The sequence below is a fragment of the Cryptotermes secundus genome, unplaced genomic scaffold (genome assembly GCF_002891405.2).
Source record: "Cryptotermes secundus unplaced genomic scaffold, Csec_1.0 scaffold2444, whole genome shotgun sequence".
Taxonomy (NCBI): Eukaryota; Metazoa; Arthropoda; class Insecta; order Blattodea; family Kalotermitidae; genus Cryptotermes; species Cryptotermes secundus.
In genome coordinates this window covers 349541-368600 of record NW_019723340.1, presented here as the reverse complement: position 1 = coordinate 368600, position 19060 = coordinate 349541, and the positions used below count along the sequence as shown (strand labels likewise).

General features: G+C 39.9%; 1 protein-coding gene across 2 annotated transcripts in view; it reads right to left on the bottom strand.

The window, feature by feature from the left end:
* The window catches only part of LOC117282116, a 222634-nt gene that overhangs the window by 44991 nt on the left and 158583 nt on the right, over positions 1 to 19060 (bottom strand). For both annotated transcript variants that reach the window (XM_033750488.1, XM_033750489.1), the window contains one exon: positions 13021 to 13938. In XM_033750488.1, coding sequence (XP_033606379.1) covers positions 13021 to 13932 — 912 coding nt within the window. In that variant the 5' untranslated portion in view covers positions 13933 to 13938. The remainder of the gene's footprint in view (positions 1 to 13020; positions 13939 to 19060) is intronic.

Genomic DNA, 19060 nt, shown 5'->3' with positions numbered 1-19060 from the left:
TTGGAGAAAACTACATAATGAGGAGCTTCATAACTCGTACTCTACTCCAAGTATAATTAGAACGATCAAATCAAGGAGGGTGAGGCGGGCAGAGCCTGTAGCACTAATGGGGAGAAGAGGAATGCATATAGGATAATGGTGGGAAAGCAAGAAGGAAAGAGACAACTGGGAAGACCAAGAACGTAGGTGGTTGGACAATATTAAAATGGATCTTAGAGAGAGAAGATCGAATGATATGGACTGGAATGATCTGCCTCAGGATAGGGCCCGGTAGAGGGCTCTTGTCAAAACGGTCTCGGGCTCCATAAAATTCCAGAATATCTTGAATGCTGGAGTGAATATTGGCTTCTGAGTACGGACCTCCTTATTCTGAGTTAGTATATTATGACTTTGTGGCAGATGAGCATTACTTTTTACATAATATTCATTGTGCTAGAACGTTTATAGTCATGTTGTAATATTCAGGGTTTGCTTTTCATTGTATGACATTAAGTGTCTTTCCTCGTAAATTCTTTGCCCTTCTCTCATCGATTGTATATTACATTCATCTGTGAGTTTGTGCCTTTGTTTAGTTGACACTCATAACATTACGAAGCTTTATGATAGGCGTACCACACGTATGTGAACAAATAGTCTACACAATATTCACTTCCTTTCGGATGGTCATATGGCTTCCTTTAGGAGCGCCGTTGAAATTATATTTAGTCTTCTGTAGTGAGCAGAGTGAGTCGTAGTATTACGTTACCGAATTCAGAATATTGCATTGAAAGCAATGCACTAACTTCACGTCTTATGAAATTGACACGTTGTTTAAAATGAAACGAAAATTCATTAAACAAACTTAATTTGTTTCTAATATTTTCATGGATTGAATCCTTTTGTCTGTCCAGATTCAGAATGAACTTTTGAAACAACGAATTATTTTATTCACTTGCAACACTACAACATAAAATTCATGCAATGGAGACCGAATCCGTGATGTCAGTGTTCGAGCAGTCCAAACCAGTAGGTGTATTGGTGTGGCCATTGTGATAGGCTCCCTTTAATATGAATTCAGTGATTAGAAACAAGTTGGCTTGAATTAATGCATGTGCAAGTAATGGTACTTACTTACTTACGGAGCTGAGCCCTTCTTGAGGAGACGCCAATTCTGCAGCTACTCAAGAATTTCCCAGCATTTTATGGAACCCCAAGGTTCATTACCGTGTTCACAAGAGCGCTCCACTGGTCCCTATCCTGAGCCAGATCTATCCAATCCATACCATCCCATTCTATCTCTTTAAGATCCATTCTAATATTGTCCACCCACTTACTCCTAACTGAATCATAGGCTTTCTTGGAGTCTACAAATAGCTGATGTACTGTCTCATTGTACTCCCATTTTTTTCTCCAATATCTGACGAATGAATAAGATCTGATCTGTAGCTGAACTGTTACGTCTAAACCCACACTGATGATCCCCAATAATTTCATCTATATGTGGACTTAACTGTGCAAGTAATGGTAAGAAGAGGTAAAATATAGTAAAGAGTACATGAAATGAAGGGCACCACATGAAGTAAAGGTAAAAAAGGCAAAGCTTTCCCTGTAACAGGCCGTGGAGGCCAATAGGGGTGTCAGAGGTCGAGGCTTCCACATTTTCTAGACAATCGGTTCATAGATGGCGGTAAGGTTGTCAGCTTTACTCGCCGGTCGCCCTTTACCCCCTAGGAAGATTCCTGGTACTCATTTCTGTTAGAGGTTGAGTCGATCCCAGGGCCATAGTGTGGATTGAAGGATTAAGTAAACTGAAGGAAGTGTTAGAACGTGAACAGATTTTGTGGGTTATTTTTGAGTAGTCATATTTTAGAGTGTATCTCATACGCAGTATAAACTTAAGCTTTTCTTGCAGAAAAAATTTTCATCGCATGTGAAATGTTAGCCTTTGAGTAGAGCAAAAGTCATGTGATTAAAACCAAGGAATTCAGCAATGATAGTGGGATGTGTTATCCCGGAGCTAGTTTGTTCAACATATATGGTTTTAGCAAATATAAACTGAAGTTAAACTGCGTGATTTCCATAATTTGTGGTTCATCGCTATTTCAACAACCACCACTGTTGTTAGATCTGAAACATGGAATGAGAATGTATATGAAGCAGCTCAAATACCATCGAGTACGCTGTGTACACAACAAAGCTCGATATGTGTTTATTTCTGCTGTGTATTGCGGGTTATATGAATGGGTTGCTTTGAACGTGCATGCTCAGATATTTGGCCAGATAATTGTGAAGCTTCAAGCTAAGTTTCTCACTGTGCACCTATTTGTCTGTGGTTGTTATTTTAATAATGTTTAATCTTACTATATTCGGAAATTACTTTCTGTAATTGAGCTCAGAATCGCCTGTCTTCTTTATCCTAAGAATCTGAATATTAAGAAACACAAAAAGCACTTAATCTATTGCTTTTGTGGGTGTCAGTGATGGTTAATTAGCTTAACGAAGGAACATATGCCGAGTGTTTTATAACAAAGAGCTAAGAAGAATATTCTTACCTCAGAGAATGGAAAGAAGGTTGAAAAGTACAAGGAGAAGAGCTTCATAATATTGTCACGTGATTTAGAGACTACAGACGGGGTTTGGATTGGAGGCTGGAATTACTGACCATTTACAGATGGTAACTACAAGTAATTATAACACTGTCACTAATTTCCACACTTTACAGATCACTACAGCACGCGATAAGCTTTTTCAATCTGCTTTGTCTCCACCAGTCTTTCCCTGGTAACGGCTTCTAAAATTGGAAATTCAACTTAGCGCCCATTTTGTTACTGTCCAGCGAATATTCCCTGCACTGAACTAAACTCTAAACTTGCCCTATTGATAACCCCTCTGTACGGCACACAGCTCTTCTCTTGTCGCTCCAGCCATTTCCGTGAGAACAAATTTGCTTACGAAGGCGTTACTCGGTAACGGCTGTGCGTATTTGCTTATTAAGAATCTTCTGTGTAGCTGCGGATGTTATTTCGTTATTTGTTAAAGTTCGTTACCCAGTAACGGGTCTACACGCTACAATATATAGTCTTCATTAAATATTACAAAGTCTGTAGAAGGAGATAGGAAAGTGTGTAGCATTTGTGAGGCAGATAATAATGTATACATTTTAATTGGAAAATCTAGAAGTGGATTACCGTCGTCGGAGAGAAGGGCAGAATTGAAACTGTATTTTAAAGAAATAAGGCTTGAGGTTCTGGATCGGATTAAACTTGAAGACTGGGTCAAGTAACATGTTTCTTGAAACTTTTGAATTTCTTGACCAGAGCAAACACCATCTTCTGACGGAAGACTTTTTCTATGGAACTTGCCGAAGTTCTATATTTAACAAAGCTGTTTTAAGGTCTTCATTAAACGTACTAACTAATTCCATTGAGCTGAGCCCTTCTTGAGAAGCTGCCAGTTGCGCAGCTACTATAGAATTTTCCAATATTTTATCTGCAAAGATAAAATGAATCACTGCACTTTGTATCCATAGCCAGTTCGATCTAATATACTGTATACCTTAGGAACAGAATAATTGTAAATTGCCTTCCTTTCTCCTTCTAGAATTTCCAGGTGAACGGTCCCTAAAATACCATCAACTTCAGAACACATTTTTTAAGGTGATAACTTTTTAATCACTTGAAGTACCTCACCATTAAAGCTCTACTATGGTGTGATGCCTGCAACTGTTTCTTCTGCCTCTGCACACACATTGTGCATCTTCGAACAATTCCCTTTTGTCTAGATGTAAAACACTACAAATACAAACTCAGACGAAGTAGGTGATATGGTACGAAAATAAATGGAGACAGAAGGGGTAGCAGCCTATCTCTTTGGTTTAGGTTTCTTGGGATGTTTGCAGTCACGCAGGTGGTCAAGAATTTCTCCACTTCTTTGGAACTCTGAAGTTTACTACTGCATTCACAAAATGCAGAAGTTGGTTCGCGCCGTCACCATAACAATATTTGATAATAAAGCAAAACACTTGTAGAGACATTATAATTTTGATTATTATCAACACACGAATGTCAAGCCTTAAATGAAGGCTGTTCTGTATACCGCATTTGAAGTTGGACGTCCAGGTTGTTGTTACTGAAGACAAATAGGAATTGAGGCGACCTCCAAAGGTATAGTATTCATAAAAGAAGCGAAATTCATTAAAGCAATGTTAAATGGGCATCACACTGATACACACAAGCACAAAAGCACGTATGAAGCAATGAACACAATTGTTAATAAAGGGAGTGGGTGAGCACACAATTTGAAATATTAGTACGGGGTATTTCTAATGAGTTTGATTTAATCTGTTTCAGTAGGCAGTGATGAATAAGAAAAATTACATTGTTTGTTAGTATATTTTTCACGCTTCTTATGACGTTTCTATCTTATCTATCACCCAACTGCTTTGAAGGATACGTGTTTACACACGAATGAAATTTCATATTTGAAAGTGCTGGATACGTCGATATATTTTGTGGGCGACATTGTCAGTCCTTCGCGAAATCCTATACCTCAAGATGAAGCGAGAGCAGAAGGAGCCTTGGTGTGACGTAAACACATCTGTCTGAAACAGCTGAGGCGCGGAAACCATCATATGGCGGATTATCGTGGGCATTTCTGTTTTCGAATATTAAAATGTTTGATAACATCGAACAGAGTTCGATATTTGTACGGACTGAGTTCGAAGGAGAATTTGAGAAGTTAGCTTAATCTCTGTGAGAAATATTTAGTTCTTGCATTGGTGGCACGTTCGAAACATTAGTGCATAAGACAGACGCAAATTGTTAAGTGCCTCATAACGATTACTACAGTGGTTTACATAAGAAGCGATTATATTGTAACTAATGCTGAATATTGAAGTAAAGTAAAAAGCAATCTGCCTAGGTATCATGTCATGAAGGCAGGTGCATGGAGGTACAACTCTGCACATTTCTAACATCGACACTAAACTGATATGAATTCACATTCTGACTGCTTTGCCCCTGGAGGACTAGAACCCCTGTACCAGTTAGATGAGAATAGGTTTGCTCCAGTGCTGATATAAACGTTGTGGACAAGAGATAAATTCTTGTGTTTTCTAGGAACCGAAAGAAAATGGACCAGCTTGTATCACACATCTCACTGAGGTATCAGGTCTAACATTAAATAATGTGATAATGGCGCTAATATTGGTGATGATAGTAACAAAATTATTATTAATTTTCAATTCTGCCTATTTTTTAAAAATATTCACGTTAATAATAACAATAATAATAGTGATACTAATATGCAATAACAGTGTAAATACACTTCACTTTTGTCGGTAAGGCAGTACGTTAATTCCTGAATATAAATGCCGCAAACAAATTTTTTCTCGAAATTTTGAAAAGTGTTGGGAATGACATTTAGACTATTAATGAGTTTTATAACACGAATGGGGGAGACGAGGAATGCATATAGGACACTGATGGGAAAGCCAGAAGGAAAGCGACAACAGGGAAGACCAAGGCGTAGGTGGGCGGACAATATTAGAATGGATCTTGGAGAGGATGGGGTGATATGGGTTGGATAGATCTGGCTCAGGTTAGGGATCAGTAGAGGGATCTTGTGAACACAGTAATGAACCTTCGGGTTCCATAAAATGCTGTGAAATTCTTGAGTAGCTGCTGAATTGGCGGCATTTCCAGAAGGGCTCAGCTCCGCGAGTAAGTAAGTAAGTGAGTAAGTAAGTAATAGGATGCCGTTTATGGTTGACTATGTACGTGTATTCATGAATATTAATAATTGTTAGAAGTGAAGAACAGGATCAAATATGGCAGCAGTAAGGAGCCGCCAGAAGTACGAATAATTCAGTCGGTATTCAAGCTCTGTGTTTGCAGAAGAAAGTTAACATAGTTCTGCATATTCAGCGAAATTGCGCATTCAAACTGCCCCTCTACCGTTATAATATACGAGTGAAATGAATTAATGGAAGAATTATATTTGGAATAGCTGCTAGGCCGGTCACGGTAGCCGAGCGGTCTAAGGCATGTACTATTTTCGCTCGCTTAGAAACCGAGATCGTGGGTTAGAATCCCACTTAGGGTATGGATGTTTAGTTTGTGTGTGGGCGTTTTCCTGTTTTTGTATACAGGTAGAGGCCTTGCGACGAGCTGATCACCCGCCCAAGGAGTCCTACCGTATGTGTAAGATCTAGAAACACCGAAATGATCAGAAGTTCATGGCGGTAGGCCTAGGCCCATTGGGGCTATAGTGTGAAGGGAAAAAAATAGCTGTTAGAGATGAGGATTTTTAAAATTATTCTGCCTGTTTTCACTAATAGGCTTCCTGTTTTCGTAAAAATTTCTTCTTTATATTTTCATGAAAATTCCAACGGCTGTAATAGCTCTGATAATGAAGCAAATGCTTGAAATTTTCTACATCTGTTGTGTTCTTATGCAGTGTGGGAAAGCTGAACATACGCACGAAATGTGTTTCATTAATATTTATCCAACTAACCTGGAAGGAACACATAACCAAAACACGGAAACAGATTGATCTAAAAATCAAGGATATGCACTGGTTACTTGGAAGAAAGTCTAAACTCTTATTAGACAACAAGGTTTTGCTTTACAAAACAATAATAAAACCAACATGGGTCTATGGAGTGGATATATGGGGATGTGTAAGCAAAACAAATACTTCCACAATCCAGAGATGTCAATCTAAGATATTACGTATGATTACTAACGCCCCATGGTATGTCTCCAATATAACACTCCATGAAGACCTGAACGTGCCGCTAGTGAAGGAAGTTATAAAAGAGAAAATCACAAGATACCTGAACAAAATAGAAAGACACGAGAACGAACTAATGCAACCGTTACTGGAACCACACAATGAACGAAGATTGAGAAGGAATTGACCAGCAGACCTGAGAGAGGGTTAACGAGGACTTATTTCTGGATAAGCTCTCTCCACGTCAAGAAGTATAAGAGAGCAAATTAGCTTATAGAATCACGTAATTCTGATTGCTAACATTACGTAAATAAAAAAAAAATATTTATCGGTGAATAATAAAGAATGGAAATTTAGGGTAGCGGATAAGTGTGCCAGAAAAGAAAGGCAACGTAACTTCCATTAGATTATTTAAGACAGCAGTAACACACGAGAGTATTATTCTGCAACGTGTTTAAATGACGCATTATCCGTGGTGCAGGCAGGCCTTGTGTGTGCGAGCCACTCACTGATTACTTTTCTGCAAAGGAATAAACTTGTCCATGAGCAGAAGGACGGGTATTTTAGAATGTGTGGTGCGGCGGAAACTGAAGCTACACCAACTGTTTTCTAACCCAGATGTGAGTTATCAATTTTACCCTCCTCTCAGGTCTACTCTCCGGAGAAGACTCGCGTTGGAGGCTCGATTGATCGTTGTAAGGCTCTCTGAGTGACATGTTAAACTGAAATGAATCACACCCACATTGCTTGATGCTATAATTCTGTCGGTTGTTAACATGTGTATTTTATATATTGCGTTATTTTATATATTGCGTATCGGGAGTGAAGTTTTATGAAATACTGGAATAAGATTAGCATAAATGATTTCTTAATATCTTCGGACATATGTTAATACACATCACATAATAAAAAATCAATTAATTGATTCTTGGGTTAAAACTCAATGCTATTTCATAAGGATAAATATTGGGGAGGAAAGATGGAAACACTACCGACATTCTAACCAGGGGCCTCCTATGTACAAATTAAGAGCGATTCTACTATACTAGTTTGCTGATGAGAGTGTAAATAATTTTTAGATAATTAGGTTTTTTGCTTCAATACAGTCTTGCTTATTAATTGCTTTAAATAAATTAATTACTTGAGCGGTTTCGAAAATGTAATTTGCATAATCATTCTATAGTAAATTTTCTGTGTAATGTAATTACCGAACAGCTCTCCACCGCAAGCAGAATGGAACTGAAATCTGAAACTGAAGATATACTAATATCCTATCGACGAAATATCCCTCTATTAGCGGAATATTCGAGTAATCACATTTTGTTGTACTGTGTTCCGATAGTTTGCATGTTACAGCCTTTCAGCTTTAAAGCCCTCGATTTGAATAAGACTGTTACAAAGAGGCGCTTAGTAACAGGTGCAGACAGAAGTACTTTAGTTACCAGAACGAAATTGCCTCTCAAATTTAGAAATAGTATCGTTAAAGGTTAGTCATATGTAGGATATTAAGGGTGCATATTAAGAAATATTTAAAAATGAGAAGAAATAATTCGTAAACAGACTGTAGTTGCAAAATCCTTCATCTTTCCGTTCATCTCTCTTCAGTCCAAAATTTATAAAACATACATTTTTGTATGTGGAGTATTAAAATTATGCGATCAAGGCTCACGTGTGATTTATATCTTAATAACTCTATATCTGATCATTACAATTATATTTATATCGTTTATTATCTAATGTGTTCTGAATAAAGTAGCTCTAACAAACCTGAGAACTTGGCTTGTCGCTTTTCCTCTATCTCCCTATTTCTTGACGCCGTGCAGAGAAATGTTAATTATTGAAATGGATTGTAACTCACAAATAAAAGAACAGACTCCGTGGTTTTAGTCCGCAGCGAACTATACCGACCGAGCGACCGCAGCTTCTCGGCGAAGTTGGTGCCAACTTTAGCGGATAGGTGGGTGTCGCGTGGTCAGCGAAATGAATCCCCATGGCCGTTAATCTCGGCTTTCTAGACCGGAGCCGTTATTTCCTTGAAGTAGCTCCTCAGTTATCCATACGAGGTTGAGTGAACCCCGTTCCAGACCCAGAACTTCTCACAAAATCTGGTAGGACCAGGAATCGAATCCGGGACCTCTGGATCTGTAGGTAGGAACTCTGACCACTAGACCACAGAGGCAGTCAGAAAGTAACTCGCAAGGAAATTAAATCGGGCAAATGTCTTTCACCGGTGCGTTATTATAAAATCTAAGTGGCCACATCAACATCATACAACTATAACCACTTTCACAGAACACTCAGGCCATTCTATAGCTTAGCGGTTGATTACTATGGTATATTTTCTTTAAAGTGATAGGGACAGGGCTGCCAACCACCACAACAGGGCTTTCGTTCTATATTTGACGCGTCTAGCTGTAAAGAAATTCCATGTGCATAATTTCTTCTACTGTCATGAAATTTGCTAGATCATGAAACTAGCTGGACTAGCTCAGTAAGTTAAATGACTGTATTGGACGCCATATTAATATAAGCTCTCTGGCTCACGCAAGCTTCCTGTCTAATTGCTACCGGGTTTCGTTTTCCCGAAAGTATAATATAAAGTTGGAGTGTTTATGAGACACATTTCACCTAGTTCAGAGGAAAATAGGAGAGTGGCGCTTTACCACAACGTCTCCATACTCCTTTACAGACTGATGCTTAGGCTTAGAGGCAATTTTACCTTACAATTGAGCAAGGTGGTTCAGTGGTAAATGTGTAACTGTATTTTGGATGTGTCCAAGTAGAATCTTGTCCTTTGTACTGATCTCTCCTTTTCAGATCTCTTATCATTTCTTCAGTTTAGCCAGGAGAATGCTGGATGTGACTTGTAATACGTTAAGACCGATTCCTTCTAAATTATTGTTTAATCAATACCGACGAGAAATTTCCCATCTCCTTCAATTCTGCACAATTCCTGCAGTTGAAACAGCCGCTTGTTATGGATACTCTGAATCTCTGTGTACTCTTCGCATATTTAGATGTCTGGACAGAGAGACGTAATATTCAGTGGAGCTTTATAAAGGGCTGGATTGTTTACAAATATCTGAGCTATCCTTCTTTATTTGATTCTTGGAGAAATATTACGGTAATTTTTTCTGAGAACATTAGCTTTTAAAACAGGAATATTACTGCGTAAATGGCAACCCACGTAACACAGAATGACAAAGATGGAAGTTCGGAAAAATGTAGGTAGAGTTAGCGTTTAGTTAGAAATATATTTGCTACTAAAGACGTTAAAACTTGGTTTATAGAGATCTAAAAATGTGTGACAACGATATGTTAATACAATTATCTACTTTTTGGACATTATCTGTGGTCCTGTTTATTATTTAAGAAAAACTTTCAGAGACTGGACTTTATCTCTATACTCGGGTAAAGGTCTACGGGTTTATGTTAGTACTATACAGATTCCTCATTCAATTCTTGGTTTTATCTTCTGTTAGGTCCTATTTGGTATACAGACATTTTTATCTTCCAGAATTTCAATATTTGTTACTTGTATCTATACGATGTATATAAAATTTTCACATATCCGGTGTTTATATGACCAATACTAACAGGTTCTAGATTGGATGATTGGATTTACTGGAACTTCTATTACAATTACAATCAATTATAACAGCTCACGATCGATGGTTGCCTAAGCCTCTCTCCATTCCTTACTGCACTACGAGTTTCTTTTCTACTGTGACCGACTGGTTCTGATTTATGAATCGGTCACTACTTCTACCTCCGTTATTCGCTGGTTAACACTGCACAGCTACTCAGCTACTCAGCTACTCAGCTACTCAGCTACTCAATTCTCTGACGAATGACGAATGACGAGTACCTAACGACGGCTCACTCTCTCGAATGAACTGAACTAACTCTTTCATAACTTCGGGGCGAACCGAATATAAATCACCATCTCTTGCAGTTCCTCTGTTATTCTGTGTCTATTCTTTGCCACGTGAATGTGCTTACCGAACCGTTGCCCGGCAATGGACTAATCCGTGTATATTCTTTGCAGCGGGAAATTGATAACTGAACCATTGCCTAGCAATGGTCATATTCGTCACAGTATATATATATAATCAATTTTTGTATTGTCTCTGATCTTATAGGTCGATACATTTTGCCCTACGATTGATTTTATTCCAACTCTCATCCTGTGGGCCACGAGGGGACAACTTTTCAACGATGCTGGCGAAGAAATAGATTAAACATGGTCTCGGAAATAAGAAGCCTGTATGACACTGTATTAGCTCTCCGACATTTACACGGATCGTGACGTCTACCGTGGCTGCAATCATTGCTTGAAATTACTTTCCTTAAGCCCTTTCGGTTCTGTCACCTCACGCTTTCAATCTCTTCCAGTGATTCAAAAGGAGACTTTTCCCAGAAGAAGTTTGGTTCGAGAAGGTATGATTACGAGTTTTAACGTTGGTATTATTTTCTTTTTTAATATTTGGATTCATAATTTCTGGAATATCTCACTGGATATTGTGGCCTATCCTTGCCGGTCAGACTAGAAGACATAAGCCTCGTCACCAGTTAAACGTTTTTTTTTATGTTTTGTTCTTCCAAAAACTTTTCTGAGAAATCTGAGTAAAATAATTTTCTCCTCAAATCTGTAACAAGCTAACAAAATATTTCACCAGAAAAGATAAGTCGCCATAGCCCCAACTGAATCCAAATGACTGTTTGGCACGCGACGAATCATGCAGTCATGTGACTAATAAGTGCCAAATAAGTTTGGTTGCAAGTTGCTGAATGCAGAAGGTAAAGCTGTCCCTGTGCTTAACTAATTAAGCACTACACCAAGAAGGCGTATGGGGGAGTGGATATATAGATCCACATTTTCTTGACCTCGGCACTAGCTGGAGGTGAGTGGTCAGCTTCATGCCCCTGCCACTTTACCCCCGGGAAAAGAGCCCCCGGTACCCACTGGATAGAAAGCTGGCTGGGCCCCAGAGCCGGTCTGGACAATACGGAGAAGAGAAAATTCTGACCCTACCGGGACCCGAACTCCAGCCTCTCGGTTGTCCAGCCCGTAGGCAGTCGCTATACTGACGGTATTAATTGATTTAATGAGCCATTCACTGTTTCACCTTAATGTGGCTTGCACTGAGACATACATGACTTAATCTTGGAGATAAGCATAGAGTAGGACTACTGGCAGGATCAACCAGTGAACCGTACAAAATGTGGGCGCCCCTCCACGGGCCCATCGGGCGCCCAGGAGCAGTCCACGCTCAAGACACACACACAAGCCCTCTCTCCATCTCCTTGGCTTCGGCCCGCAGATCCAGCCCTCCTAGCAGAAAACTGTTTAGTTCTCATGCTTCTGATTACAAAATGGGATTTGGCCACGCAGCCGTTAGTATCAAAGTTTCATATTTGGGGGATCAAAAATACAATCCATCCAGGCGGATAGTATTTCTCTGTAATTATCCGTTATTTCCGTATATTCATCCCTCCCTCTCTCTCTCTCCCTCTCTTGCATGAAGTATCATTTCTACGTAGATTTTGATCTTCGCCTGTTCGTGTGTATGGAAGACGTCTAGAAAGCCAATGTGTAGCAAATACGGATGCAGGATTTCAGGTTCTCACAGCGCTGGTTACGGGGTATTCTACCCTCTGGGATATAGTCTGCTGAAAGTCACTCGACATTTCCGAAGAAAATATCGACTACTGCCTTTAAGCTAATTCCTTGCTTGGCTTTTTCTTTTACCCTGCAGAGGGAGGTGACATGTTCCTTAGAAACCTCTGTTGACTTTCAACTCCAAATTTACGGAGTTTAATGCCTAATACATGAGGAAGAAATTAATAATGAAAGAACTGATCCTGAGCCATATGAATCCGGTAGTCTCTCAGCCAAATATGGCACTTCAACACAGACCACTCGTAGCCTGCTATAGTTCTTCCTTTTTAAAATTACGTTGATCCTACCCACACTAATGTCATATTCCATTGAAATTCAACTAATGCGCTTTATACTACCACTTACTTCCAAGTAACTTACGAAGCAACCAGTCTGTAACACAATGTCACACAGGGTCAGACAAAAGGCGATCTGAATTGAAATCTGACATTTCCCAATATTAATTCAGATGCATTGTCTTTTGTCTAACCCTGTGTGACATTGTGTTACAGTTGTTAAACTTCCGTAGTGAGTAACCGAAAGACGAGTAGGAATATACGTACATTCGTGAATATTTTCCTTCATATAATACGTGACGAGATGTCATATTCTCTGTGGACTACATACTGTAGAGAGATGTTACTTACTGGAATCGTGTCTGGGTATGATCTGTGTTTGTACAGATGAATATCACGGTCTTCGTACTGCGGCACGGTTGGTTCCAGGACATCAGAGAAAGCCAGCGGGCTGCCTTTGCTCTGTGACACATGCATGTTGTTGCCGAAGTGGCCAGGTTCTCCGTACCAAAGAGCGTCAGAGTTGGCACCCGGATGGGTCGGAGGCTCGTGAGTTATTTTACCATAATAAGAATCAGAAGTTAGGCCCCTAAAGGAGGCTGCTCTTGCAGCGGCCTCCTCAGCCATGCGTTGCTGTTGCAATTCTCGTGCCCTCTCTGCCCGGATCAGGTCTCTGACCTGCTCGAAACTGCTCGCCGCTGGCGGTGAGTAGTGCTGTATGTGCTCCACATGAGGGCTGGTCCCTCCTGATGATCTAAAGGACGTGACTTTACGGCGAGGAATGCCAATAGATTTTCCGGGTTGCCCTGTTCCGACAAGACGGGCAGCCACTTCCTCGTAGGCGCGGTTACGTTCTGGAGAATTATCTCGTGACCTTGATCTCTGAGGGGAATACACGATTCGGCCGTACACATGACGATCGGATCCTCGAGGTCTACCTCCAACGACACTCCGTGGTCTTGCGTACGGCTCCCACATATTGTACGCGAAAGGGTCTCTGTACGTCGGAATTTCGTTAGTGATCTCAGCAGCTCGAGACTGTCGTTTTGAGAATCGCCACATGGCTCTCAGCTCATCGCAGCTAGGTTCACCTCCCAGGCCGCCATCCCAGGCTCGACTAGCGACGGCTGTGGGCACAAACTCTGATCGAATAGCACTGCCGCCTCCGGCCAGCTTGTACCCTGCGGCTTGGGGTAGAGTAGCACAGGCGAGTACCAGCGACACGCAGATTGTGTAGCAGGCACTAGCTGGTCCGAGTTTCATGTTGATCTGCAACAAACGCCATCCGAGTCGTTTTAACCTTTACTGTCAATTAGACAATGAAATAGATGTGTGCTAACAACTAGGACTTTTTGTTAAAACTCGTAAAGCCTTCCTGCATGTTGTAAACTTCCAGTAGTTATTTGTTAATATAAGTGAATAAACAAAGAATAATATAATTCAGTTTAGATGATGGGCTAGGGTGCTCGACTCATGCGCAAATGGTCACAAGAGTGAAACATAATCAGAACAGATTTGTGTTGCTTGCAGTTATAAACACGATAGAGTACTATCATCTTTGTACGATTTGAGATTATCACAGCGGTGATAATGAAAAATACAATCTTCTGGTATAGAACGCCGTGTAGTCCGTTGAAAGCCAACTGACGTTTCGGAGGAACATATTCCCAACTTCTTCAGGGTCGAAGAATAAACCGAGCAAATACCAGCGTAAAATCAAGACGACAAGCAGAGCGATATATTCCTCCGAAATGTCTGTTGACTTTCAACGGACTACAGGGCGTTACATTCCAGAAGATAGTACTTCATATTATTGTAGTTTTTGGAAAAAATCATTACTTAAGTGCAGATTAATTATTAATTAAATTCTTTGCAGCGTCGCCACATTTACAATTACTGACTGATGCACAGTAGTCCGTATATAGTTTGTACTTATGTTTGTGATCTATCTCAGTAAAGAATTTCACACGCCTAGCTTTAGTGTTTCATTATTACACTGAAACAAACTAAAAATATCATGCAGTCGCCATTTTTCACTCTGGATTCTGAACTAAAATACCTAAATTCTTAAAACTGAGCCCTTCTTGAGAAAGCGCCAAATGTGCAGTTACTCAAGAAGTTCACAGCATTTTATGGAACCCGAAAGTTCATTACTGTGTTCAAAAGAGCCATCCACTGCTCCCTATCCTGGGCCAAAGTGATCCAGTCCATACCACCTCATACTATCTCTTTAGGATCGATTTTAATATCATCCACTCACCTACATATTGGTTTCCATAGTGGTCTTTTTCCTTCTGGATTTCCAATTTTTACCCTGTATGTATACTATTCATTACAAGTTCATTAATTTTCGCTTTCAGATATTCCCTCTTTTTATTCCCGAAATGCCTGCTGGCTTCACTTCTTATATTGTTCAATTTCCCAATTTAATTCGCTTTGGTTCTGTAACCACTATAATATGACTTATTTCCTTCGATCTAATAATTTTGAACATCCTTATTCGAACCATGACTTATGCTTCTTCAATTCATAATAATCTATAGTTTTATATTCCCTCTAATAGTTTCACAAACTCTACGCGTATTAATATTCACCTCAGCGTTAAAGTTTCCCAAAGCTGCGAACCTACTTGAGATTTCAGCACGATACCGCTCTTCGCCCTCTACCTCATTTAATTTCTTGAGATTGAACCTCTCCAAATGAAATCTGTGCTTTGTTTGTTTACTCACTTCCCGTTTTTTCCCCTTACTTTTGCAACCACCAGATAGTGGTCAGTATCACAAGCTGCTGTCCTGAACGGTTGGATATCAAGTACACTTGAATGCTGCCTCCTATCTTCCAAAGTAGGTTCAATCTGCTTGTGAGTCTTTCGGTCAGGAGATATTCAAGTGAATTTATGAATGTTAGGATGTTATGAACATTTGACAGTGAGATATTTGAAATTAGCAGATTGTACTTTAACTCCATTACTATTATTAATTTTGTGTAAACTCTCATTCCCAGTTGTTGGTTTGAAAACGTCTCCCCTACCTACTTTGGTATTGAAATATAGTAAGATTTTCTTAAGGTATTTGTGGAATTTATTGAACATTCATTCTAGTTTTTCGTAGAAGCTGCCTTTCATATCATCAACTTTATCCTTTGTTTTTTTTTTTTCAATGGCCCTACAGCCCCCCGTGGGCCTTGGCCTACCTCCATGAACTCCGCTCACTTTGGTTTTTCTAGATCTTACACATACGGTAGGACTCCTTGGACGAGTGATCAGCTCGTCGCAAGGCCTCTACCTGTAGACAAACACAGAAAAACGCACACAATCATCCATGCCCTGAGTGGGATTCGAACCCACGATCTCGGTTTCCAAGCGAGCGAAGACAGTGCATGCAGTAGACCACTCGACTACCGTGACCGGCTTATCATTTGTTTGGGAATGAATATTCAGAACGATAATATCACACCCGTGACCTCTTAGTATTATGTATGAATCCTATCACTAACGAACTCTACNGCCTTCTGCCAGTCTATGAAGCAAACACACAGTTCTTCATCTATCTCCTGATATACTGATATAATTCCCTTATGTACAAAAACCTGTACCCAATTCATGATTCTCATTCCACTTTCCATAGAAAAATGTATATTCGCCTACTGGTTCGGTGCCACCTCTGTCCCATCTGATCTCCTGTACTCCCACTAAATCTACTTACCTGTTATTTATTCCGCGTCTCTCATGAGCGAACCCGCCCTATCAGACATTGCATTCTATGTGCAAAACGTCATGTCCGTTGTCCTTAGCTTAGGTCATTTTGGATTCTGAAAATATGAATTCAACGGAAGCTATATATTTTTAACGTCCTATTACCAAAAATTCTTACAGGTACCTATATTGTGATGAATATGACCATTGCTAGACAACGGTTCGGTAAACACTTTCCCAAGGTTAGTAGTCAAAAGTGGAAGGACCTCCGTTGCTGGGTAGGAAGTCCTCCGCAATGGGCCGTTGCTACGAAACTAACACAAGTCTCATAGCAACGGATGAAACAGATAATAAGAGACGAATTGTTCGAAGTGATGGTCTCTTATCGGTTCTCCCCGAATTGTAAAAGAGAGTTCAATAGTGAATTCATTGGATTCATTCGTAAGGGTAGCTGAGTTTTCAGCTGTGGAGTGCTAACCAGCAGACAACGGAAGATGAAGAAGTGACCGATTCGTAAATCAGAACCAAATCAGTCATAGAAGAGAAGACACTCGTAATCCAGTAAGGAATGGAGCTAGTCTTAGTCACTGGTTATGAGCTCTTATAATTGGTTGCAATTGTAACTGAAATGCCTGTAAATGCAATCACCCATGCCAGAACCCGTTAATATTCGTCACGGAACCCCGGACACGTGACAATATTACGTATTGCTAATGTCACTTCCGCCTCCCAAGTTATATGTCAATCATGTTGCCATTACTGGTTGTAGAAAAAGAAAAGGAAGAAGTATGGACAGTCTAACGATATCAGGTCCACAACATTTCTCCCAGGAATCGGCCAGGTAGTTCAAAAGTAAAAAAAACGGGAGTTTTATAGACAAACACGAAGACACTGACAGAGATGCTCATAGCGGTCTTATAAACCTGCGTTCTTTCCTTAACAAAAAAAGGTAGGCTGAAGGATGAAATAAAGTAGGCTGACGTCTATGCCCTGTGACTTAGTTTGCGAAATAAAGTTCCTGGCCTCAAAATGGTAACGTGAAATACAAAGCTAAGATCTAAGATTTAATATCACTGAATATACACGTATGTCTGTTGCAATTGTGATATTATTCTCATGTACATAACATGAAGACGCAAAAGTTTAAGTGAACAATATTCATTTGGAAGAACTTAAGGATGTCATCTTATTACAAATGAGAATCATTTTATTTTGTGCCCCACAGAAGGCCATATGAGATAACAGGCTCTACCCCTTGACCACTAATTTCCAGTTCTTTAAGAAAGCTAACACTCTTGGTCTTTCACATGTAAACTCTCGACGTAAGAAACATCCGCAAAAGCGGAAAGACAAAGAAACTATTCGTATTTTAAATGTTTTATTCTCCCCTCCATATTTGTCTATAAACGTGTAATGTGCTCTTAAATGATGATTTATAAGGTAAACTCTATACAAAAGGTTAAATAGGCTTTGTTCATAAATTCAAATACTCAACAATTGCTAATTACATTATATCCGAAAGGAAACAAAATGGATCTTAGAGAGCTACGATGGATTGGTGTGAATTGGATTGATCTGGTTCAGGATAATGACCAGTGGAGAGCTCTTGTGAACACAATAATGAGCCTTAGGGTTCTATAAAATTCTGGGAAATTCTTGAGTAGCTGAGCGACTGGTGACCTCAAGGACTCAACACCACGGAATTACGAAAGTCAGTGGAGGGTCAAGTGTATTTTATTCTATTCTAGGAAAAAGAAGGATTCGGTTTCCTTTATGTTGTCACTTGTTTGGAATCCGGAAGAGTTACTTCCATGGAAACGCAATAACAGTGGGCCGTTGCCTGGGAATGACCTGAGCAACAAACGCTTTCCCCAGATGAAAGGACAACAGAGGATTCGTTGCGATAACAGCGGATTACTGAAAACGTAGAAACGAACCACTTCCGCGGTAACCAGCGTAGGACACGTGAAACCGAACTGTTGAAGACGATGTCCACCAAGCGGTTCGAAAAACGCCTATATAAGGGGGCCGTGTCTCAAATCTGAGACAGTAAAATATGGTCGCAAGTCTCAAGGGACTTGGAACCAAGAAAGACTGCACTGGCAAGGACCAGCAGCATATACAAAAGACAGACCCGTCCTCTCGTCAGAGAGGGCGCCCCACAGAAGCAAGACCGTAACTGTCAAAGGTAATAATTAATATTTGGTCATGAGCCCCAGATGGGCTCGACACCAAGACTCACTGACTGACTGACCGACCGTCAATCGCAATGTGACTTTGACTTTGACTGCCCAACACAGATGCATTCAGTTGAAACATAGCCGCCGCAGAAGCCGAGGTTGGAAGACAGAGTTTGAAGATAGTCGCCGTCGAGTACAGTCGAAGTCTAGCATTCGCCGAATTAGTTGAAACGAGTGAGTGAAATCGCAGAAGCAGTAAAAGTGATACTAATTGTTGAATTGAATTTTGAATTGAATTTATTTACATTCTATAAATCCTAAGCAGGTTAGTACCTTTGGATACAGAACAAGTCAAAAGTTACATACATAAGTACAGGCAATTTTAGCTTAAAAATTAATATAACTTAATTTTACATCATTCTCTATTTACATTGAAGTATTCATCTAAAGAGTAGAAGGAATGAGCATGTAGATAATTCTTTAACTCTGATTTAAACTTTTTAGTATCATTGCCCAA